We start from the raw sequence: 24,979 nt of genomic DNA, 5'->3' as shown, positions 1-24,979 counted from the left end.
ACACAATGAATACGTATGCGCAAACGCAAAACATATCAATTGTTTTTGGCCCATAAGGTCTGCCTTTCGAGGTAGCCTAACGGAGGGGAGTGAAGTCGTCAATCAGCCGAGCGAAAACCCAGCCCAAAACTGTCGTGGAGGGACCATCATGCTGCTACTCCCTCGGTGACCAGGTTCCGAGAGAACGGTCCCCGTACGTCACCAACTATCGTAGTACGTGGTTGGACCGACGCCAATCGAAAGTTAGTAGGTTTCTTTTAGTCCTCGCCCGGTGAATAGGTACGAGAAGCTGGGTCGTAAGGGAAAGTGGGCTACTAGTTCGAAAGAACGGTATTTTGGATACTCTTGAAGATCGAAAATCGGAAGTCTTCTGTCCAGCCGCCACTCCCTCCGCACCCATAATTCGGCCATTTTTTGCACGAGATCACGCCGCCATCGTGTGGAGCAGCGATCGCCCACTGGCAAGCCACCGGGAACTCAACGGTCAACAACGTCGCCAGCTCGGTCGGACGAATCATCGTCGTCCCCGACATCGGACCGGAAACGGACGGGGAAACATTATAATCATCGCCATGAATAGTTTCCCAGGTTTAGCCTAAGTATATTCTAGTTATCGCCCAACCTGAATGAACTTGATTATGCAACAAATTTTTGATTTGAATTAGAAGATCTGGGTACCAATTGATTTCATTTTCAGCAATTCAGTTTAGAACTCACTGTTCTCCTACGATGTCAGTTGTTTCGTTGGTAGATTGGTTTCTTTAGACTTCTATTCTTCTCCAGTAAGTGTGTATTGAGTTGAACGAGTTTAAGAGAGTAAAAGTGGCAACAAGGGAAAAAGAGAGAGTGTGGGTTTAAGTTGTTTTTTGACCAGTGGTTAGAAATATCAGCCAGCAATCGTTCTAAAATTTCCCCTGAGGTATTGTCTCAAGGGTCGGGTAAATCAACAGACTGGTGGTCTTTCGCACACGAGAGTGGCCCTAAAGCCACCAAAATTATAAAAAAATCTCATACGATTTTGCGAACAATTACAAAGTGTGGAAGGAGTAGTGAGAGCATGAGCATGATGACCGTGCATTTCGTAGTTGCTACTCCGTGATTGACCAGAGCAATCGCAATTGCACAAGGAACCAATGGATGGAAGCATGGGATTTGCTCTCCAACCTCAATGTGCACAGTCCGAGAGCTCTAATATTTTGAATAGTCGATAACGGCGCTGGCCACGTCCTCACGGTCTATCGGGATGGGAAGGAATAGATAATGCAATCACTCGCCCACTGCAAGCCGAGAACACCTCTGCACTCGCCACGAGTTCCTGAGGAATTTTGTTGAAATCAGGGGGTTCTAATGACAGAGGTTCGTCTTGGATAACGGGTTGCCATTGTGGTAGGAATGGAAAGGTGGTATATACTAATTGGATGCCGAAACGATTTTTTTCGCTCATTTCAAATTCTAACAGTTACCTGCTAGAACTAATCGAGTTGTAGGTATAGGGATAGAAGAGGGAAACGGTATGAAGGCCCATTTCCAGCTCTAGCGATTGCTAGAACATGAGAAATATATACAAAATATGGTATCTGTTCCATTATTAATAACATGCTCCTATATCAATATTATTCGCAAAACAGGCAATTTAGGCTCAAGTTGTGTCGTGTTTTGTTGTTTTCCGGCGTGCTTACTGCTGAAAAAAATCACAAAAATGAGAAATAAAACCGCACCAGCGCACCAACTCTTTGACTTCGAGTGGTATTGATTTTGGTATTTGGAATTGAACCCACAACCTCCTGCGTATGAGGCAGAAGCGGTAGCCATATGACTACCAAGCCACACAAAGCGATTCACATAGTGTGGAGGGAGTAGAGAGAAGCGAGAAATGAGAAGTGAGAAGTTATAACTAAGTAATAAGGAGTGAGAAGTGAAAAATAGAATATAAGAAATGAGATGTGAGAAGTAAAAAGTCCTTTTTCCTTTCCCTTCTTATTTCTTCATTTCGCTTCTTCCTTCTTTCTTTTTTCTTTTTCCTACTTTCTTCCTTCTTCTTTCTTCTTTCTTCATCCTTTGTCTTCCTTCGTTCATCCTTCTACCTCTTTCCATCATTTGTGGCCTTCGTGGACGTACGGTTAGCGACGCATGTGCTGTGGAGTGTGAATTCGATCCCCGCCTCGGTTAAGGAGAAAACTTTTCGTAAAGCGAAAAGTTCTCCACTGGTCCACTGGGTGTTGTGTAAATGTCCTGTCTGTTGTCTCATGCTAGATGTTAACTGTTCAGTCTATGCGACCTCAGGTCGAAGACGGTGATTCTGCCTTTTTTATGTACGACAATTCCCCGAACGTAACATTTCCACGAATTGTTTCCACAGTGCAGAAAAAAAAATCTGTAAAAAAATTTGCGTCGTTTAACATAAAGTCGCATAATTGGCTTTTGACATAATTTTGAGCTGCAACAAAAGTGACTATTCGCTTAAAAATTGTAAAAAAATTAAGATGCTGGGTCATTGGGCCGAAGACCATAATGCTAAAGGCCGAGAAGTAAAAATTGAGAAATGAGTAGTGAGTAGTGAAAAGTGAGACGGGAGAAGTGAGAAGAGCGTAATGAGAAGTGAGAAATGAGAAGTGAAATGTGAGATGTGAAAAGTGAAAAGTGAGATGTGAGTAATGAGAAGCGAGAAGTGAGAAGTGAGAAGTAAGAAGTTAGAAATGAGAAGTTAGAAGTGGGAAGTGAGAAGTGAGACATGATAAGTGAAAAGTAAGAAATGAGAAGGAAGTACATAGTAAGAAGTGAAAAGTGTGGAGTAAAAAGTGAGAAGTGAAAAATATGATGCGAGAAGTGTGATGTGAGGAGCGAGAAAGGACGAAATGCGAAGTGAGATGTAGGAAGAGATAATGGAAAAATAAGAAAGGAGGATAGAGATGAAGGAAGAAAATTCATAGGTTTTCCGGTATAAGGCGAAGGAAAGGCATAATGTTTTTTTGATAATCGCTTCGCCCGGTATCAGGGCAAGACGAGTTATAACGTCCTCTTAAAATGAACACGTAATAACCCGAAATAAGACAAAGAGGGTAGATGGACCCTTCTTCAATTGACCACGTTTGCCTGTAGTAAAGCGAAGGAAGGTGATAATGCCCTCCTTAAATGATCGCGTCTACGCAGTATAAGGGCAATGAAGGAAATATTGCCTCCTTTAAATGAACACGTCGATGAATTCGATATTTTTGTTTTTTTTTATTTATATAATTGATATTTATTGCTAGATGCGATCTCATATATTATATCTATTCCGGCCAAACTCGTCTATTTGGCTTATTTCGAGCTAACGCCTAACTCAAATGAATAGATCACATCTACCGTTCCCTTATATCAGGTAGATACAAATTTTCAAAGAAGGAATAGAAGAAGTAAATGTTCTTCGTTATCTTGGGGAAACTTATACTTCCAAAGTAGCTTGAGCTTAAGCTTGAGCTTGATTGACTGACTCCATTATGACCAGATCAGCTGTTCTTGCACAGAGAACCAACAGATGTTTGCTTGGGAATAGCACTCATCTTGAATGTACAAGTACTGGTGATCTCATTTGTTAGGTCATACTGGCGCCTGCCACGTCAGAATGCAAGTCAATGTAGGAAAGGGGGAGGAAATGATGATCACTCGCAATCACTCGCCCACTGCAAGCCGAATATACCTCTGTACTTGCCACGAGTTCATGCGGAATTTGTTGGAATTTTTGGATTAGGTTCGAGAGGCAGAGGTCCGTCTTGGTTAACGAGCTGCCAATGTGATAGATAGGAGAAGGCAAATTTTGGAATTTCTTATTGGATGTAGGAAACGAGCTCTATAGTTCATTTCCAATTCTAGATTACTGTTAGAATACTGAAGTTGAAGGTATAGGAATAGTAATGGAAACGGTATGGAAGTCCGATTGCTAGAACATGAGATACAATACAGAATGAAATACAAAGTAGGATGATAATGGAACGGACCTGGGATTGAACCCACGACCTCCTGCGTATGAGGCAGAAGCAGTAGCCATATGACTACCAAGCCCGCTCGTCTTGGGGAAACTCATACTTCCAAAGTAGAGATCAAATTAATCCATTGCGTTATTCCGAGTAGATGCATTATTTTTAAAGAAGCGGATCACATTCACCATTGCCTTATTCCGGGCATACGCATTATAATTTTTTTTAAGGATTCATATCCACGATTACAGTATCTTCCTAAGAAGGGATAGTCTTTACATAGGACAGGAGTTTAATATCACAAATTTTTACCACGATGCTTTCAATCCTGTTCTGTTCGCGATTCTACTCCACCAAAGAAATTCAGCCTTTGTTCGACTATTTTAGAAAAAAAAATTAAACACTTAATTCTAATATCTTTTTAATTTAACAATAAGGAAGATCAAGGGCATACACTGCCCATAAATGCATATTAGTCCCACTAGCAAAACCGAGCAATCGAGAAAAACGCGATTTAAGTATCAACGGTTCTCCTGTTTATTTGTCTCCACGGGGATGACAAGCTACGCCATCTTTGTCACATCTTTTCTGAGTCACCAATACGAGTGCACTGCGAATGCAACACAAACCACTTCCAGGGTGAAAATGATATAAAACGAACGAAGGCATAGACAGTGCCTTACGCAAGTAACATTCTAGGGGCCGTCCAGAAACCACGTGGTCATATATGGGGGGAGGGGGGGGGTTTGGAAAATGACCACGATAAGCCACATGGGGGGAGGGGGGGTGTTGCTCTCGAACCACGTGGTTTTTTTTACTCGAAAAACTTTTGGCGAATAACAATAGCGGTGTAAAAAATACAAATCTTTAAAATTTAATGATTTAATCATTAAACGCAAAGCGCATGTTAGGGCCGATGCTTAAGTAGCGTCTTTTCAACTTCAACTTAAAAATACAAATCATTAAAATTTAAATCATTAAACGCAAAGCGCATCTTAGGGCCGATGCCCAAGTAGCGTTAAACAGACGCAGGTGTGCATCGAGAAAAACCGGTAGCGCAGCGTCGTAACGCCAATGCATATCTGCGCTATTTGAGCGTCTTAGCCTTAGATCCCTTTTCCATAAAAAAAATAAACGAAAAAACAGGTTGCGATTCAGTATCAATTTCCACAACAAAAATTTGGAAAGGAAAAATGGGAAAATATTTAAAAAAAATCCGCCGCGCCACGCCACCGCCGCAGATGGTTTTTGGCATCACGCCGCCGACACTTTTGCATCAGCGGACTGCAGCTACAAATTTGAAAAATATTCATGGTTTTACAATAATCCAAGAAAAAAACTTCAAATGGCTGGCATATAAAAGATTTCAATTAATAACTAAGGAAATGTGAATAGAATATACTAAGTTGAAAAGCAGACCAACTTCCAGTTGGAATATGGAGCCATAGAAGAAGAAGAAGACTTCTAAATTTTTTCAATAAAAAGTCTTCTGAATTTCCGAAAGATGTTAAACAGCCAATGCCACATGAAACACTTTGATATCTCCGTTGATTTTTTGTTTTTGTATTTTTTTTTCTAATTTGGAATTTTGAAATGAAAATTTTTCGGAATACTTTTTTCCGCTCTTTGTGAATTCTATCACATTTTTTAAAATTTTCCTAGTATTTTTTTATTCGAGGCATTATTTAGAATTTCCACGGAAAAGTCTATGAATTATCTTCAAAAAATTCTCTGGATTTCAACCGTCTAACGTCTAACGAGACGGAGTACGAGACACTGAAGACGACCACACAGTTGTGGTCGAAATACGTATCTGCAAAGATATCGAGTATTAATTGGTGGAATTAAATGGAGAGTACTTAATTCGTCTTAGACGGTTGAATACATTCCACTAAAAGAGCTTTATATATTTTTCTATCTCTGGATTTTCAAAAAAATAAATCTTTAGAATTCTCGAGGTTCTTGTTTTTTTTTTAATTTGTACCATGAATTCTTCCAAAATTTCATCGGGAATTCATTGTTCTTCGGGAAGTCATTTTGATTTCTTTGTAGGTTCTGCTAAACATTGCTTTAAATCTTTACCATGCAAAGATGCACAGGAAATGATTTAGAAATTTTAAGGAATTTTCACATCAGAAAATCTTTAAAATTTTGATTTAATTTTTTAAGGAATTCGTTCAAAAGTACAATTTTCACGTTATTTTCACTTGTAAACACATCGGAATTTCCTCGGGAAATTCATTATTGGTGTTTCAGATGAACTTTTTTCGATTTTCTACTGGAAAATCTTAGGAATTTCCATCCGAAACATTTTGGCATATTCCGAATAATTTCTTTTGGAAATTTAAAAACAAGAGGCTGGAAATACCTAAGAATTTCTTTAAAAAAACGAAAAAAAAGTTGGAAATTTAAAAGAATTTCCTTTGAAGATGCATTAAAGTTTCTCAGGATTTTGAAAAAAATCTTTAGAGATTCTGTAAAAAAAATAAGCTGGATTTTTTTTTCTAATTTATACTGAAAATTCTTCGAAATATGATGTTTAATTCAATTTTCATCGTAAATATGCATTTCGGATCCTTCTACGGATTCTTCTAGTTCTTCAAAATTTCTACCAACCATTTTTCGGAACTCTTTCACAGAATTTCGGGAAAAAATGCCTTGTCAATATTCCGAAGGATTTCCCTTGCAACTCCAGAATAATTATTCTTGAAAATTTAGAAGATCTTGGAATTTAAAATTAATTCAAGCAATAAATGTAGGCAATAATTTAGGCTTAAGAAGCCTAGTTTTTGTGATATTGAACAATTAGGATAATTGATCGAATAATTTAATAATGCACCTAAATGTTCTAAATTCACAAAATTCTAGTAGTGAGTATGAGGATAAAAAAAGTAGTGAGTATGAGGATAAAAAAAGGATATGACATAGAGAAGCTGGCTTTTAAAAAAACAACATGAAATTCTAAATGGAATGCTTCTTAAATTCATAAAAGGGTCTTAGAACTAAGGAAATTCCAACGGTATGAGAAAAAGTGGCAGTGTTCCAGAAAAAAACTCCAGTTCCTAAAACAAAAAATAGTGTTATAATAACGATTGAAATTGAATTCCAAGACAAATCTCAACCCTTTCAGGATGGATGGGTCATATATGCCCAGCGTTTTAGATTGTCTACAAAATCACAAAAGAGAGCTAGGCCGCCATTTTCTTCAGTACAATTGTTCATCTAGATATTGGTTTTACAGAAAAAAATATGGGAGCTCAAATTTGACTGACCCTAAAAATTCAGTTATCCGAAACCTTGGGAAGATTTCGATTCTAAGAGCATGCAAATGAAGTTGAAATGTTTGAATCATTCTGAACACTCAGATAAGATGGGTCATCCTGAACGTTAAGCCAGTGATTAATATTCAGGAATACGAGATGCTCAAGGTACTCCAAAATGCTCTCAAGTTCAGCCCATGACGTCTCGGGTGATCAATCATGACATTTGTAATGTCTTCATCATCGGTATGTACCCAATCCGATGAAATAACCATATGATCCTAATTTCCATTAACATGAGATCCAAGAGACAAGGTACCCAAAATTATCTTGAGTCAACATCAAGTTGCACAATGACTATGAGGTTTGTTCGCAAACTTTTTTTTTGTGGGGCCTTAGAAGCACTGGGTTCACGGACTTGAATGATTAAGTAGTTCAAACATTACGACTTCCAGGACGTTTTGTATAACCTAAAAAGTCTGTAGCAGCTTGTATAAATAATAATTGAAGTCATATCAACCCAATGGACCTACTGGGATATTATATCATACATTATTCATAAGTTGGTTAATTGGATCAATCAAATGATCCAAACTCCAAAATAATGATTGGTCTATAATACATTCATTCCTCTATGAGTCCCTTATGATAGGACCATTGACTGAAGCATATTCGAGATGTGGAATAGAAGCTCCTTGGAACATTATTCGAAAGAACCATCTGAGTGACCGAGAAAATATTTCCAGTATGGCATCGTTAGCTTCCACGAGTCGATATCAAAATAAAATTTCAATGAAGAATTAGAAATTTTGAGAGATGAGCCAGCTCTGGATTGAAAATATATTTAATAGAGAAAAAATAGAAATTTTCCATAATAAAATAGGATATTGCCAATAAAGAAATCAGGGTATGAGTATTAAATAAATATAGAATTACAACAAATAATGCAAAATTTCCATAAACAGTTGAAAATTTTCCACAAAACAATAATAAATTAGCACTTGTAAAAGCAAAAATTGCAATTATGGAATATGAAATCAAACGAAAAATACAAAATTTTCATGAATAAATCAATATTAGCAATAAACAATTACAAAAAATTTATTTTGCAGAAAATTTTGTAATTATTTATTTCTAATATTGATTTATTTATGGAATGTTTTTTTAATTTTTTTCGTTGAAAATTTTGATTTCTTTATGAAAAATTCTTCTTTTATATTTACAATTTTTGGTTTTAGAAGTGTTAATTTATTTTTGTTTTGTGGAAAATTCTTAATTATTTATGGAAATTTTGCATTATTTGTAGAAAATATAATATTTTTTATTGCTTATACCATAATTTCTTTAATTTTTTTTAGGCTGGGTTTTTATTTCAGTCGATATTGCATCTTAGAACATCGACTCATGGAAGGTCTATTGTACCTTGTGAAAGTAATAAATGAAATCGCATAGGCTCAATGGACCTGCTTGGATGCTTAGCGATACACGGATACATCGTTCAGGACTTGTAGATATATTCTCAGCTTAGTACATTTTGTTTCTTGACAAAATTTTTTATACTTTCGAGGATATGTACTTCAGAGCAGCTTGGCCTATGACATCCGAAAAAATACGAGTTTTTGATTCTTTCTATACTAGTTTTGGCAAGATCGAGTGGAAAACCCTAAATATGTACGTTAAATCCTTTTGGGTTAATTACCAAAATATTCTATAATTCTAGAATACCAAAAGGAACCCAAAGATATTAAGAACTGTAGATTTAAAATGAAAACTTGCATTTTAAGCCAAAACTGTATAATTCAGGGAAAGGAATTAAAGGATATTATGAAACGGTTCTGATTAGAATCATAGAATCTTGGCATAATGAAGAGAATTTTGAGATTTTGAATAAAACATGTATGCTCTTAGAAAAACCTGTTAATATTGGAATGTAAACTAATTTGATGATTCTGAAAGCAAAACTGGAATTTCTACAGGAATGCTACTCAAAAGAAACAACAGTAGGAAGTTTTATTTGCATCTCTAAGATTACATGTTAACTTTGTGATTCTCTGATAAACTTTTTGTTGTAAGAGTTCAGCTCAGATGCTTCGCTCAGGTTAATATATCTTAAGAATTTCCAGTACCTCCAGAACTACGGAAGGTCCCAAATACTCTTAGGAATCTATTGGGATTATTCAGTGATGAACTTTATAACTATTTAAAAAAATCACTAATAAAAAAATTTAAAAAAAATTAAAATGTAGGGATATTTTGGAAAATTTCTAAACCATTACAATTTTTTCTCGAATTTTTTATAACATATTCGCGAGTCCACATTTTTTTGTATCATCCTGATTCATCGAAGGTGTACGAGGTACATGATAACATCATCAAAATGTTTGAATTCTTGAAAATTTATAATTTCCATGCTGGGTTTAGTTTGATTTTGAATCAGTTGAAATTGTCCATCTTCAAAATTGATCGGTTTAACCATGTTTTAGTTACCTAAGTTTTTTTTTTAATTTTTGTACTTGAAAAAAAACCACGTGGTCATAGGGGGGGGGAGGGGGGGTCAGCCAAATGACCACGATAAGCCACATGGGGGGAGGGGGGGTTGAAAATCTCCAAAAATATGACCACGTGGTTTCTGCATGGCCCCCTAAAGAATTGAGCAAATAAGTTGAACATTCTTAAGTTTAAGGCATGGAATCGAGTCTAAAATAGTTTTAATTTTTAGTTCGTTCATTTTTTCTCTATTTTCTCATGATTGTATCATGTTGCATTATTGAGTGAAATGGGCGTTTTGCATCATATTCTTCTGTAAAAACGTAAACATTCAAAATTCGCGCACATACTATTGCAAAATAAATCAGTATTGGGGTGATTTGACACTGGGGGATGAATTTATCACCCAAAAAAGCACGAACAGGCGAACCTGTCAAAATCCATAGTGAAAAAATTGGGTGTCGTTCCCCTGTTTGTCTCTAATTAAAGTTCTAGTTTTGGGATTTTGCATCCTAACCACACTACACACTGTATCATATAGTGCTCCATTTTGACTTAATTTTCATTTTCAAAATTATTATTTAAAATGCCAAAATATATGAGTGAAACTGACATGCGTTTATTAGTCACCTAATTATACGTGAATAAATGCATTACAGTATCAGCGCTTACTATGATGCTTCGGGTGTTCTTGCACGTGGCATAATTATTCTGTCAGTTTCTGTGCTCGTGTTTAATGTTGAAAATGTCGGTCCTTGAATATCTCAAAATTTATGGTGATAGCGGTGATAGTTCTGACGAGGAAGCTAATGAGATGGACGAGGACAGCACGGTGCATTACGACTTTGCACGCTCGGAAGATGATTTTGCGGGATTTGGCGATGACACCGATGATTTGGTTTTGGCTGTAGATCTCCAAAAGGTTAATTGCATGATTCTTAATTTAAATTTGGTCACATCTTAAACTTAAAAACTTTGTTTTGGTCATACAGCTATCAAGAATCGAAGGTCTGAAAAGCATCTATTCTCACAACGGCTCCTGGCGTCGTTTCCGGTTGTGGCTTGTACGTGGGACGAATCTACCGCGGGTCGTTCTGCAAATGACATTACCAGCACGTTCCAAAAGGTAATTTTGAATTATAGTAAAATGAAGAAGATCACTTTCTGGATGGATAACTGCGCGGCACAAAACAAAAACTGGAACTTGTTTTTGCATTTGATTCTTCTGGTAAATTGTAAAGAAGTTGAAGTGCAGGAAATTACTTTAAAATATTTTGAGACGGGACACACCTTCATGGCTGCTGATAGCTAGGATCACGCAGCTGTCGAGAAGAAAATTAAAACTAAAGCACCGGTAACGATCGACGATTTCAAGGATGTGTTGGAATGTGCAGAGAAAAATGTAACAGTGTTCCAAATGCATCATCAGGATTTTTTTGAAACACGGCTGCAGATATCTCAGTACGCTCTCAGGAATATCCATCCTCGGCCTTATATGGACAAAATGAAGCATGTTGTAATCCAGAAAGGAAGCTACGCTTTGAAGTGCGGCGATTCGTTGAACATGGGTGCTGTGTTGGACAGTGTTATGCTATTCACTAAGAAACAACTTAAAGTGGTGTCGTCTACAGGTTTCGATCTGTTTCAAGATTTACATTTTAAACAGCTTCCGCGAGGGATCGAGTTAAAGCGTAAAACAGCATTATTAAAGGTAATTCTCCCAGTAATTGAAGAGGACAAAAAAGAGTATTGGAAAACTCTGGCAGAGAAGGAGACGTCTGATACCGATGAGGACAAATGAATAATTATTGATTTTCTTCAAAAATCTTTTAAGTAAATGAATCAAATAAACTTGGAAAAATATACGTTGTTCTTCGTTAATGATTTGCCTTGACGTTGTCTTATTCTGTGTGACCGAAATAAGGAAATATCATCATATTCTTCTGTGAGACTGTTATGCATTTATTTTGAACATGGGACAGGTCGTGCAAGATTTTTTTTTTAATTTGCGGAACATTTTTAGCGATTTATAGTCGTTTTTTGAATTTTTCTCGATTTTGATGGAAAATCACGTGGGACTCTTATGCATTTATGGGCAGTACAATACTATCGGAATATTTGATTAGTTCGGTATCTCCAAAAAGTCACTCTGGAACAAATCTTTGGACGTTGCTCTGTTCGGGCGCTTATATCCGATAACAATTATGTGTTTGCAAAATATACTTTATTTTCGGGGATTTGTTACATTCGGGGAAATTGCATTCGGGAAAATTGCATTCGGGGAATTGGTTTTCGGGGACTTGTCGTACAATCCTTTTTTAAGTTCTCCATCCTCTTTCCATCTTTATGCTTCCTCCTTCCTTCATACTTCTTCCGTATTTCTTCTCCTTTTTCAAATTTCACTGAATTATATTAATAAGCTCTCCGAACCGAAAATCGTAGAAATTCAAATTGAATAACCCAAAAAAAATGAAATTTCCCGTGAATATTCGAATGAATTTCCCGAGGAATCTTAAATGGATTTGGAAAGATTTGAAAGATTTTACAGTGACGATTTTTATGAACTTCCAGTGAATCAATTTTCCGTTGAAAATGCAAGTGAATTACCCGCAGATTAATTTTACGTTAAAGTTAAATTCAACTTTCCGTTAAAATTCGAAAAAAATCTATACGGAAATTCAATTAGATTGACTTTTCTGTGGTAATTCTTATTGTTTTAGAGCAAATTAAGATTACTTTGTGGTGAATCAAATGAATTTTGTGCAGAAAAGTGTCTTCTGAATATCTTTCTACTTCTTTTCGGACTTTCATTGGACCTTCCTTCTCCAGCAGTTTTGATTTGAAATCCACTATAATTTGTTTTGGCTAGCTGGTTCACAAAATCATCCCGCTTTGCGCCATCGCATCGTCGTCATTTCAATGTACAAGCCATCATTGTGTTGATGTTGGTACCCATCGTCGGGCAGGTTCCACAAGCACAAACATCAACTGCTCCTCGGCGTAAACTTCCGTTCCGACCGAGCACCACCGTACCGATCCGATTCGATGCTCGAGCCACGCTGGCCAAATTGAATATATTAAAGCATGAAAAGCTCATTTTAATTAGTTTGTTGTCATTGCACTAACTGCCGGCTGCTGGCTGCTCTCGCAAACAGCAGTTTCGCCGTATTGCACATCAAGAAGATACGACCGTAGGACGACGTCACCGTGCGGGGCACTCGCCGGTGACAAGCCGTTTATTGACTTGGATTTACCAGAGAGGACGGCGACTATGAGACGACAAGTTGACTTGTCTGGATTCCCGTGCCCCTGCGGGTGTTTTAGGTTGGAGAAATGACACCGATGACAGGTTGTGTCTCATGGGGAAGTCACTGCTGCTGTCGGCATCGCATACAGAGTTGGCTCAGGAATTGCAGCTGTCCGGCGGGTTTTCGCATAAATTGAATAGTTTGTGGCACTTTGTCGAATAGCGGCGAGGAATAGTTTTGCGAAAACATGGGGCTTCTCGGAAGAACCGCATGGAAAATGTTTGATTTGGAAAGTTGAACGATGTGGAGCAATTCTTGCGATGGAGTTCTGCTAGGTCAGTAGATTGTGTTGAACAGACTGGTTGATTATATTCGTGGAAAGTTCCACTAATTGACGGTTTGCAAACATTGCAATCCAAAATAGGATAGTAATTTTTTGAAACAGTTACGACACTAGAACGAAAAACTTATAATTGTTACAGTTACAATTTATCGTTAGAGTCTGAAGTATGAAGACTGATAATCTAAAAGGATGAAGATCAAAAGTTCTCGGCATGTAATGCTTGCTACGTCCGTGGTACTTTCTTCTAATAATTCTTCAAGAGTTTCGAGAAGGCAACCCTTGCTTTACCTCCCCATTATTTTCCCATTCTGTTTCTTTGACAGATTACCGAACGAACCAAACAAACCACGCAGATTTACCGAACTCCGTCTTTTCCTATACTGACCTCGATACGGTCAGTATCTTTTCCGAACCCAATTTACCCTGGACAATGGTCACATCTATCGTAAACGGATGCCTGGTCTTAGAAAAAAAAACGATGCCAAATAAAAACAAAATGTTACTCTCCTGCAAGCCATCGAGAATTCCGCACCAACCGTAAAGGGGATCATCATCTGTATCTAATGGTCGGTGATCTATCTCAATGGGGTAGGCCCTGGCAGCTGGCAGTGGAAACATTATTCTCGGCATCCTTTCCTAAGGGTTTGGATTTATTTCGATGATAACTGAGGCGTGGTAGAGCGGATATACATACCTCGTTTCTGATCTGAATCGTTTCTCGAGAGGAGATTCCATCTAATTTTACGACTGAAGATGATGATAATGATTCAGATAGACACAACAACAGCAAAGGAAGACGCTCGTTCCGGTTGATTCTCAATAAGGAATAAACGAAGGATTTAATAAAATTACGGCCTCTCCCACCACCCCTCCATTGCAGTTTCCGAAAACCGTCGAAGATTGTCTTCTGCTGCAGGGAAAATTTGTTGTTAAACATTGATAATTGCCTTATCATTTATGCAAATTGTATGCTAAAAGCCAGTAAGCAAGCGGCAGCGTAAAATATCTTACACCCTCGTTAATGGCCCTCCCGCTGGAAGGAGGCTCTTGTTTCCAAGGGAGGAATACCAACTAGCTGCCGAAAATAGCTCCCAATTTCCCATCGAATGCGCGCAGACACAGGCAGGATTTACGAGAGACGGCTGAGACATTCAGCCAACCGCCTACCACCTCCGTTTGATGTAGGGAAGGAGCAATTTGTTTGAGGAAAGATTTATCGCACCATCGGAGGAAGCCCCATCGAATGCATACAGCCAAGTGCTCCACAGCGCGACGAGTGGAGCTCAGTGACTTACTAAAAGTGTGGCCTGATTTTAATCAGCCATCGAAGTTCCGGGTATAATGGCTTTACAGGGTGATGTATCAAATATTTGAAATTTATCATAGTTTAAAATGCTGGAAATAATTAGAAGTAATGAAGAAGTTGAGGTGGAACCATGACGATACGGATAGACCGAATAGACAACTGTTGTCCTGCTCAGATCTAGCTGGATACACTTCAACTTTCATTCACTCAGATTTCTAGAAGAAACCGTTCTCCACATGAGTATTTTTTTTTTTTTTTTGAAAATTTGAAGTTATTGATAAGAAACGCTTCGCAACAACTCAATTAGCCACAATCTGTTCACTCTTCACAGTTACATTCTGTAAGTTTACTGGCAGGATCTGATTAATTTATTCATGTCAACAATTTTGCAGCTGGGAGCCACTTTCATTCCGATAACGTGCACATTACTGAATCAGCAGCCGCTGTCGTTTGCTAATGGATAATGTTGGCATGTTGGGTGTTGGCAGTGAGAAAATTTATTCACTCAGGTAGCTTACGGCAAACTGGCTGCTGATTAGATTCCATTAACGAGCATGGTATGATCAAAGATTCGCCTCCCGTGGTTGTGAAAGGAATTAAGCGACATTAAATTTCGTGTGTCGGAACTATTCGCATTGAAGATTTAACGGTGTTTTAGTGCAAGGTGGGAAAAGAATAGGAAATTCATTGCAATGTACAAACAAAACTGTAACAAAATTCAACTTAGTGAAAATTATTTTACAAAAAGATAAAATGGGATTTACACAATTTATTTGTGTGGTTTTCTTCCTGGATTCCTCCTGGAATCCGGACAGGATTCCTCCTGGAATCCGGACAGGATTCCTAATGAAATCCGGATAGGACAGGATTCCGCCTGTATTCCGGACAAGATTCCGCCTGGAATCCGGACAGGATTCGGCCTGGAATCCGGACAGGATTCCGCCTGGGGCCCGGACAAGATTCCGCTTGGAATTTAGACAGTATTCCACCTGAAATCCGGACAGGATTCCGCCTGGAATCCGGACAGGATTCCGCCTGGAATTCGGACAAGATTCCTCCTGCGATCCAGATAGGATTCCAAATGGAATACGGATAGGATTCCAAATGGAATCCGGATAGGATTCCAAATGGAATCCGGATAGGATTCCAAATGGAATCCGGATAGAATTCCTAATGGAATCCAAACAGGATTCCTAATGGAATCTGGACAGGATTCCTAATGGAATCCGGACAGGATTCCTAATGGAATCCGGACAGGATTCCTAATGGAATCCGGACAGGATTCCTAATGGAATCCGGACAGGATTCCTAATGGAATCCGGACAGGATTCCTAATGGAATCCGGACAGGATTCCTAATGGAATCCGGACAGGATTCCTAATGGAATCCGGACAGGATTCCTAATGGAATCCGGACAGGATTCCTAATGGAATCCGGACAGGATTCCTAATGGAATCCGGACAGGATTCCTAATGGAATCCGGACAGGATTCCTAATGGAATCCGGACAGGATTCCTCCTGGAATCCGGACAGGATTCCTCCTGGAATCCGGACAGGATTCCTCCTGGAATCCGGACAGGATTCCTCCTGGAATCCGGACAGGATTCCGCCTGGAATCCGGAAACAGGATTCCCAATGGAATCCGGACAGGATTTCTAAAGGAATCCGGACAAGATTACTAATGGAATCTGGACAGGATTCCTCCTGGAATCCGGACAGGATTCCGCCTGGAATCTGGACAGGATTCCGCCTGGAATCCGGACGGGATTCCGCCTGTATTCCGGAATACGGACAGGATTCTGCCTGAAGCCCGGACAAGATTCCGCCTGGAATTTGGACAGTATTCCTAATGGAATCCGGACAGGATTCCTAATGGAATCCGGACAGGATTCCTAATGGAATCCGGACAGGATTCCTAATGGAATCCGGACAGGATTCCTAATGAAATCCGGACAGGATTCCTAATGGAATCCGGACAGGATTCCTAATGGAATCCGGACAGGATTCCTAATGGAATCCGGACAGGATTCCTAATGGAATCCGGACAGGATTCCTAATGGAATCCGGACAGGATTCCTAATGGAATCCGGACAGGATTCCTAATGGAATCCGGACAGGATTCCTCCTGGAATCCGGACAGGATTCCTCCTGGAATCCGGACAGGATTCCTCCTGGAATCCGGACAGGATTCCTCCTGGAATCCGGACAGGATTCCGCCTGGAATCCGGAAACAGGATTCCCAATGGAATCCGGACAGGATTTCTAAAGGAATCCGGACAAGATTACTAATGGAATCTGGACAGGATTCCTCCTGGAATCCGGACAGGATTCCGCCTGGAATCTGGACAGGATTCCGCCTGGAATCCGGACGGGATTCCGCCTGTATTCCGGAATACGGACAGGATTCTGCCTGAAGCCCGGACAAGATTCCGCCTGGAATTTGGACAGTATTCCTAATGGAATCCGGACAGGATTCCTCCTGGAATCCGGACAGGATTCCTCCTGGAATCCGGACAGGATTCCTCCTGGAATCCGGACAGGATTCCTCCTGGAATCCGGACAGGATTCCTCCTGGAATCCGGACAGGATTCCTCCTGGAATCCAGACAGGATGCCTCCTGGAATCCGGACAGGATTCCTCCTGGAATCCGGACAGGAATTCCCTGTAATCCGGACAGGATTCCTCCTGGAATCCGAACAGAATTTCTCCTGGAATCCGGACAGGAATCCTCCTGGAATCCGGACAGGATTCCTCCTGGAATCCAAACAGGATTCCTCCTGGAATCCAAACAGGATTCCTCCTGGAATCCGGACAGGATTCCTCCTGGAATCCGGACAGGATTCCTCCTGGAATCCGGACAGGATTCCTCCTGGAATCCGGACAGGATTCCTCCTGGAATCCGGACAGGATTCCTCCTGGAATCCGGACAGGATTCCTCCTGGAATCCGGACAGGATTCCTCCTGGAATCCGGACAGGATTCCTCCTGGAATCCGGACAGGATTCCTCCTGGAATCCGGACAGGATTCCTCCTGGAATCGGGACAGGATTCCTCCTGGAATCCGGACAGGATTCCTCCTGGAATCCGGACAGGATTCCTCCTGGAATCCGGACAGGATTCCTCCTGGAATCCGGACAGGATTCCTCCTGGAATCCGGACAGGATTCCTCCTGGAATCCGGACAGGATTCCTCCTGGAATCCGGACAGGATTCCTCCTGGAATCCGGACAGGATTCCTCCCGGAATCCGGACAGGATTCCTCCTGGAATCCGGACAGGATTCCTCCTGGAATCCGGACAGGATTCCTCCTGGAATCCGGACAGGATTCCTCCTGGAATCCGGACAGGATTCCTCCTGGAATCCGGACAGGATTCCTCCTGGAATCCGGACAGGATTCCTCCTGGAATCCGGACAGGATTCCTCCTGGAATCCGGACAGGATTCCTCCTGGAATCCGGACAGGATTCCTCCTGGAATCCGGACAGGATTCCTCCTGGAATCCGGACAGGATTCCTCCTGGAATCCGGACAGGATTCCTCCTGGAATCCGGACAGGATTCCTCCTGGAATCCGGACAGGATTCCTCCTGGAATCCGGACAGGATTCCTCCTGGAATCCGGACAGGATTCCTCCTGGAATCCGGACAGGATTCCTCCTGGAATCCGGACAGGATTCCTCCTGGAATCCGGACAGGATTCCTCCTGGAATCCGGACAGGATTCCTCCTGGAATCCGGGCAGGATTCCTCCTGGAATCCGGACAGGATTCCTCCTGGAATCCGGACAGGATTCCTCCTGGAATCCGGACAGGATTCCTCCTGGAATCCGGACAGGATTCCTCCTGGAATCCGGACAGGATTCCTCCTGGAATCCGGACAGGATTCCTCCTGGAATCCGGACAGGATTCCTCCTGGAATCCGGACAGGATTCCTCCTGGAATCCGGACAGGATTCCTCCTGGAATCCGGACAGGATTCCTCCTGGAATCCGGACAGGATTCCTCCTGGAATTCGGACAGGATTCCTCCTGGAATCCGGACAGGATTCCTCCTGGAATCCGGACAGGATTCCTCCTGGAATCCGGACAGGATTCCTCCTGGATTCCTCCTGGAATCCGGACAGGATTCCTCCTGGAATCCGGACAGGATTCCTCCTGGAATCCGGACAGGATTCCTCCTGGAATCCGGACAGGATTCCTCCTGGAATCCGGACAGGATTCCTCCTGGAATCCGGACAGGATTCCTCCTGGAATCCGGACAGGATTCCTCCTGGAATCCGGACAGGATTCCTCCTGGAATCCGGACAGGATTCCTCCTGGAATCCGGACAGGATTCCTCCTGGAATCCGGACAGGATTCCTCCTGGAATCCGGACAGGATTCCTCCTGGAATCCGGACAGGATTCCTCCTGGAATCCGGACAGGATTCCTCCTGGAATCCGGACAGGATTCCTCCTTGAATCCGGACAGGATTCCTCCTGGAATCCGGACAGGATTCCTCCTGGAATCCGGACAGGATTCCTCCTGGAATCCGGACAGGATTCCTCCTGGAATCCGGACAGGATTCCTCCTGGAATCCGGACAGGATTCCTCCTGGAATCCGGACAGGATTCCTCCTGGAATCCGGACAGGATTCCTCCTGGAATCCGGACAGGATTCCTCCTGGAATCCGGACAGGATTCCTCCTGGAATCCGGACAGGATTCCTCCTGGAATCGGACAGGATTCCTCCTGGAATCCGGACAGGATTCCTCCTGGAATCCGGACAGGATTCCTCCTGGAATCCGGACAGGATTCCTCCTGGAATCCGGACAGGATTCCTCCTGGAATCCGGACAGGATTCCTCCTGGAATCCGGACAGGATTCCTCCTGGAATCCGGACAGGATTCCTCCTGGAATCCGGACAGGATTCCTCCTGGAATCCGGACAGGATTCCTCCTGGAATCCGGACAGGATTCCTCCTGGAATCCGGACAAGATTCCTCCTGGAATCCGGACAGGATTCCTCCTGGAATCCGGACAGGATTCCTCCTGGAATCCGGACAGGATTCCTCCTGGAATCCGGACAGGATTCCTCCTGGAATCCGGACAGGATTCCTCCTGGAATCGGGACAGGATTCCTCCTGGAATCCGGACAGGATTCCTCCTGGAATCCGGACAGGATTTCTCCTGGAATCCGGACAGGATTCCACCTGGAATCCGGACAGGATTCCTCCTGGAATCCGGACAGGATTTCTCCTGGAATCCGGACAGGATTCCTCCTGGAATCCCGACAGGGTTCCTCCTGGAATCCGGACAGGATTTCTCCTGGAATCCGGACAGGATTTCTCCTGGAATCCGGACAGGATTTCTCCTGGAATCCGGACAGGATTTCTCCTGAAATCCGGACAGGATTTCTCCTGGAATCCGGACAGGATTTCTCCTGGAATCCGGACAGGATTCCTCTTGGAATCCGGACAGGATTCCTCCTGGAATCCGGACAGGATTCCTCCTGGAATCCGGACAGGATTCCTCCTGGAATCCGGACAGGATTCCTCCTGGAATCCGGACAGGATTCCTCCTGGAATCCGGACAGGATTCCTCCTGGAATCCGGACAGGATTCCTCCTGGAATCCGGACAGGATTCCTCCTGGAATCCGGACAGGATTCCTCCTGGAATCCGGACAGGATTCCTCCTGGAATCCGGACAGGATTCCTCCTGGAATCCGGACAGGATTCCTCCTGGAATCCGGACAGGATTCCTCCTGGAATCCGGACAGGATTCCTCCTGGAATCCGGACAGGATTCCTCCTGGAATCCGGACAGGATTCCTCCTGGAATCCGGACAGGATTCCTCCTGGAATCCGGACAGGATTCCTCCTGGAATCCGGACAGGATTCCTCCTGGAATCCGGACAGGATTCCTCCTGGAATCCGGACAGGATTCCTCCTGGAATCCGGACAGGATTCCTCCTGGAATACGGACAGGATTCCTCCTGAAATCCGGACAGGATTCCTCCTGGAATCCGGACAGGATGCCTCCTGGAATCCGGACAGGATGCCTCCTGGAATCCGGACAGGATGCCTCCTGGAGTCCGGACAGGATTCCTCCTGGAATCCGGACAGGATTCCTCCTGGTATCCGGACAGGATTCCTCCTGGAACCCGGACAGGATTCCTCCTGGAATCCGGACAGGATTCCTCCTGGAATCCGGACAGGATTCCTCCTGGAATCCGGACAGGATTCCTCCTGGAATCCGGATAGGATTCCTCCTGGAATCCGGACAGGATTCCTCCTGGAATCCGGGCAGGATTCCTCCTGGAATCCGGGCAGGATTCCTCCTGGAATCCGGGCAGGATTCCTCCTGGAATCCGGACAGGATTCTTCCTGGAATCCGGACAGGATTCTTCCAGGAATCCGGACAGGATTCTTCCTGGAATCCGGACAGGATTCTTCCTGGAATCCGGACAGGTTCTTTCTGGAATCCGGGCAGGATTCCTCCTTTAATCCAGACAGAATTCCTCCTTCAATCCGCCAAACCTTTAATCCGCCAATTCGAGAACCAAAATACATGCCTTACTCAAAACAAAAAAAAATTTACACAGCTGCTTTCAGGATAAACTAAATCATTTAAATCTTTATTTATGTGTTTTCAAAGCTTAAACTTTAAAGAATTGTTAGTGTTTGGGAATAAATCAATTGGGATTTTCATTAGACTTGAACAACAGCTCAATTCTACCTGATATGGGGATCGAGTCTACCGCAGGTTTTCTTCTTCTTCTTATTGGCATTACATCCCCACACTGGGACAGAGCCGCCTTACAGCTTAGTGTTCATTAAGCACTTCCACAGTTATTGACTGTGAGGTTTCTAAGCCAAGTTACCATTTTTGCATTCGTATATCATGAGGCTAACACGATGATACTTTTATGCCCAGGGAAGTCGAGACAATTTCCAATCCGAAAATTGCCTAGACCGGCACCGGGAATCGAACCCAGCCACCCTCAGCATGGTCTTGCTTTGGAGGGCCCGCACGGCTAAGGAGGGCCCCATGCATGTTTTGAAAATGCCAAATTGTTCAGAAAAAATAAATATTTTGATAACTTACATGCAAAAAGACTATACGACACCTAGAACGACATGTAAATTAGGACAAAACAATTCACCAAGTAAAATTAGATTAAGTAGCATGAACTGTGAAACATTGTAACTGAAATTTTTCTCGAAAATATAGCTTTTCCCTTGAAAAAGGCCACATCCAATGGTCGAAAGGTCGACCAGAGTAAAACGCTAATGGTTCAATGGTTTAATCAGACTGAGATAGCCGAAATCTCTACATATTAAATGAAAAAAAAAATCGCTTCCAATGATGCTTTTGAATAACTAATATAATTCTTTATCAAGCCAACTCAAAACCATATAAACTTATGCATGTTACCTCGAGAAATATCTGAAACAAAAAGTGGGGATCATGTGTATCCAGTTGCCCCTAAGCTGTGGATATGAATGATTTTGTTGGTTTTGTTAGTTATTCGACCTACAGACCACCCTCTGTATGACCCATTATCACTCCCCTTTGACGGTCGTCAATTATGATGATTCCCGGGATATTTATTGCTTTTTTGAAAAACTATTTGCACTAGAATTATTCTTGGGTGGATTAACATTATATTCAATAGAACATTATGAAACCAATTATAATTATAATTAATTTCAATTGATTCCCCTATACCGTTTTGTCGAAACATGGTGTGCGAGCTTAATTTTGTTCCGGCTTCCAATTAAACGTGCCGATAAAATCGATGGAGATCAACCGAACAAAGTCGGTTTTTTTCGCGTTTAGTCGATTAGGGTTTTGGTTTTGGTGAAATGAACAATAAGCTAGCTACACAAAACAATACAGTAATAAAAATCTTTTAATAAATATTTGGAAAGTTATTCAAGTATGCACAGCACATGTTTTCAAAATAGCAAAGTAATACTAAATTTGTGAAAAAAAATCCACGTGTCTTGGAGGGACTCGAACCCTTAACCTCCTACTTGGGTTCGAGTTAATTACAAAAAAAAATTCGTGTGGCCGGTATGGTAGTTGCCAAATAATATGCTGTCAATAAATATAAAATTAGTTTGGGAACGCCCAAACATTAACCAATATCGATGATTTTTTTTCCAGAGAAACAGGTAGAATGGAATAAAAAAAGTTGGCAATCGAAATATTGAAACACTGTTATATACCCTTTACTAACTTGGGGCAATCAAAATAAAAAAATGAGATGATTTTTTTAAAATAACTGATTACTTTTCGATGCTTATTTGTGATGCAGTAGAGATTCTTCTCCTCATTTATAAAATGTTTATGCACGCAAATGAACTTAATAATTTAGTGTTTTTAAACCAGAAGTGAAGATTAGCAAAAGGGAGAAAATTGACAAATAACTTGACTGAAGTTAAAGAATGTTATATAATCATTTAAATTTAAAAAAAAATCCGAGACCCCTTGTGTTCTGAAATATTTTTCTCAATAAAAGGTAATTTCTCATAAAACAACTTTTAAGCATGATAATTGTTGATAAACTAATTAAAATGGTTTATAAATGATCAAACTCAACTCGGAGAGTCTGTTAAGCAGCTGATCGCAAACCACAATCATCCAAAGTAAACGAGAGCCAAACCAACCATCATCGTTCGGAATGGAATGGAACATTCTCTAATCCAACGCAATCGAGAGCAACCTGAAGGTGTTAGCAGCCAACCACCGGAAGGCTATTTGCACTCCAATTAAATCCATCCACTGATTTTCTCCATTCTGCGAGTCCACCCGAACATGGGCAAATCCACCCACACAATCAACCACAGAAAATGAAACAGAATCGCTCTCTCCCTGGAGGAATGCATAAATGATTGCAAGACGAAACCATTCTCCTGTCTGTCTAACAGCAACCACAATCTTGCTTCGTCTACACCAAATTCAAGTAATCCTAACGATTGCGGAACATTGAAAGGGAGAGAGACGGCGTGCAACGGATGCCGAAGAACCCCCGAAATTGGACCACCCTGTCCCTGCATAACCGAAAGCTAGGATCAAGAAACAGGGCCACCACCATCCTCAATAATATTTAGTGGTTTCAAAGCGATCCACTTGGCTGCAGCCAAATAGAAATTATTATAATGAAAATCTTGCCCGAAGGTTACGGACCGGACTGTGCTGGTGCAACTGGGTGACTGACGGAATCCGCCCACGGGGGTGGAATGTCTTTGCAATATCATATCACATGCTCTCATATATTGATATATGGTCGTGTAAGTAAGGTTAGTTGCTAGGACAGACCGGCTCACAAGTGCAGACAAAATGCATTATGAGCAATTTTAGCGGGAAACTTCATTTAATTTTGAAATCAAATGTTTTTTTTTTCTCGAAAAGAGGTTGTAAAATGAGAGTTTCACTTTCAGGGATTGATTGTAATGTAATCGATTTCCAAGATTCCAAATTCAATTTGTAACCGGACCGGTCTAATCCTCATCAAACCATATCAGTTGCGGGTACTCAGAGCCGGTGGCAAATCCGCTCAAACAATTATTAATATTCATATTGAATTTCATGCTTGGATGGACTTCTGCTAGTTCTTGCCGGTTCATGCCGTTCCATCTCCTACCTACGTAGATTTCCGTCCGTCTCCTGAGCTGCCAAGAATCATCGAGTATTGTTTCACCGTCACCGTATAGGTACTACGCCGCCTGAGAGAAGGTATGAATAGCCGGAGCCGGGCGAGAAACCGGCGGAAAATTGAAGCTTGAGCATTCGGATCCGATCCAGTTCAAGCGGGACGACTCGCATTGCAGTCAAAGAAAAGTTTATCGCAAAATCCCTTGAAGTGGTGGTGGGGCCCGATGGTGGAGAGCGGAGGAAGAGTTGAAAATTGCCTGTCTTATTATTGCCCTTGTTTGAAGTGGATGACCGGGCCTGCGACTGACGGGGCGGAAAATATGAAAAAGAAACCAATCCAAGGGTTTCATGGACGGTGGTGGTACGGTAAAGGGGTGGGAAGGTTAGAGTGACTTACCGGAGGTTCTTCGTTCACGTCGATGATTGTGATTATGAGAAGTCCTTCGCCCTGCTGGATGGACGGTGCGGTTGTGTCCGTTACCAGGACAGTAATGCGGATCACCTGGAAACAAAAAGAATAAGGATACAAATAAGAATAAGAAAAACTAGAACACTTGAAAGGCATTAATAGCAAGTTGAGCATCTGTAAATTTTGTAAATTTTGTAAATTTTGTAAATTTTGTAAATTTTGTAAATTTTGTAAATTTTGTAAATTTTGTAAATTTTGTAAATTTTGTAAATTTTGTAAATTTTGTAAATTTTGTAAATTTTGTAAATTTTGTAAATTTTGTAAATTTTGTAAATTTTGTA

The 24,979-nt window shown here is 41.5% G+C and overlaps 1 protein-coding gene across 8 annotated transcripts in view; it reads right to left on the bottom strand.

The window, feature by feature from the left end:
• LOC134227108 (cadherin-87A) overlaps positions 1-24,979 on the bottom strand; it is a 1,007,180-nt gene that overhangs the window by 80,179 nt on the left and 902,022 nt on the right. For all 8 annotated transcript variants that reach the window (XM_062708398.1, XM_062708391.1, XM_062708382.1 and 5 more), the window contains one exon: positions 24,627-24,731. In XM_062708398.1, coding sequence (XP_062564382.1) covers positions 24,627-24,731 — 105 coding nt within the window. The remainder of the gene's footprint in view (positions 1-24,626; positions 24,732-24,979) is intronic.

The sequence above is a fragment of the Armigeres subalbatus genome, chromosome 1, assembly GCF_024139115.2.
Source record: "Armigeres subalbatus isolate Guangzhou_Male chromosome 1, GZ_Asu_2, whole genome shotgun sequence".
Lineage (NCBI taxonomy): Eukaryota > Metazoa > Arthropoda > Insecta > Diptera > Culicidae > Armigeres > Armigeres subalbatus.
The sequence above is the reverse complement of the archived record's forward strand: the minus strand, read 5'-3'. Positions and strand labels throughout refer to the sequence as shown.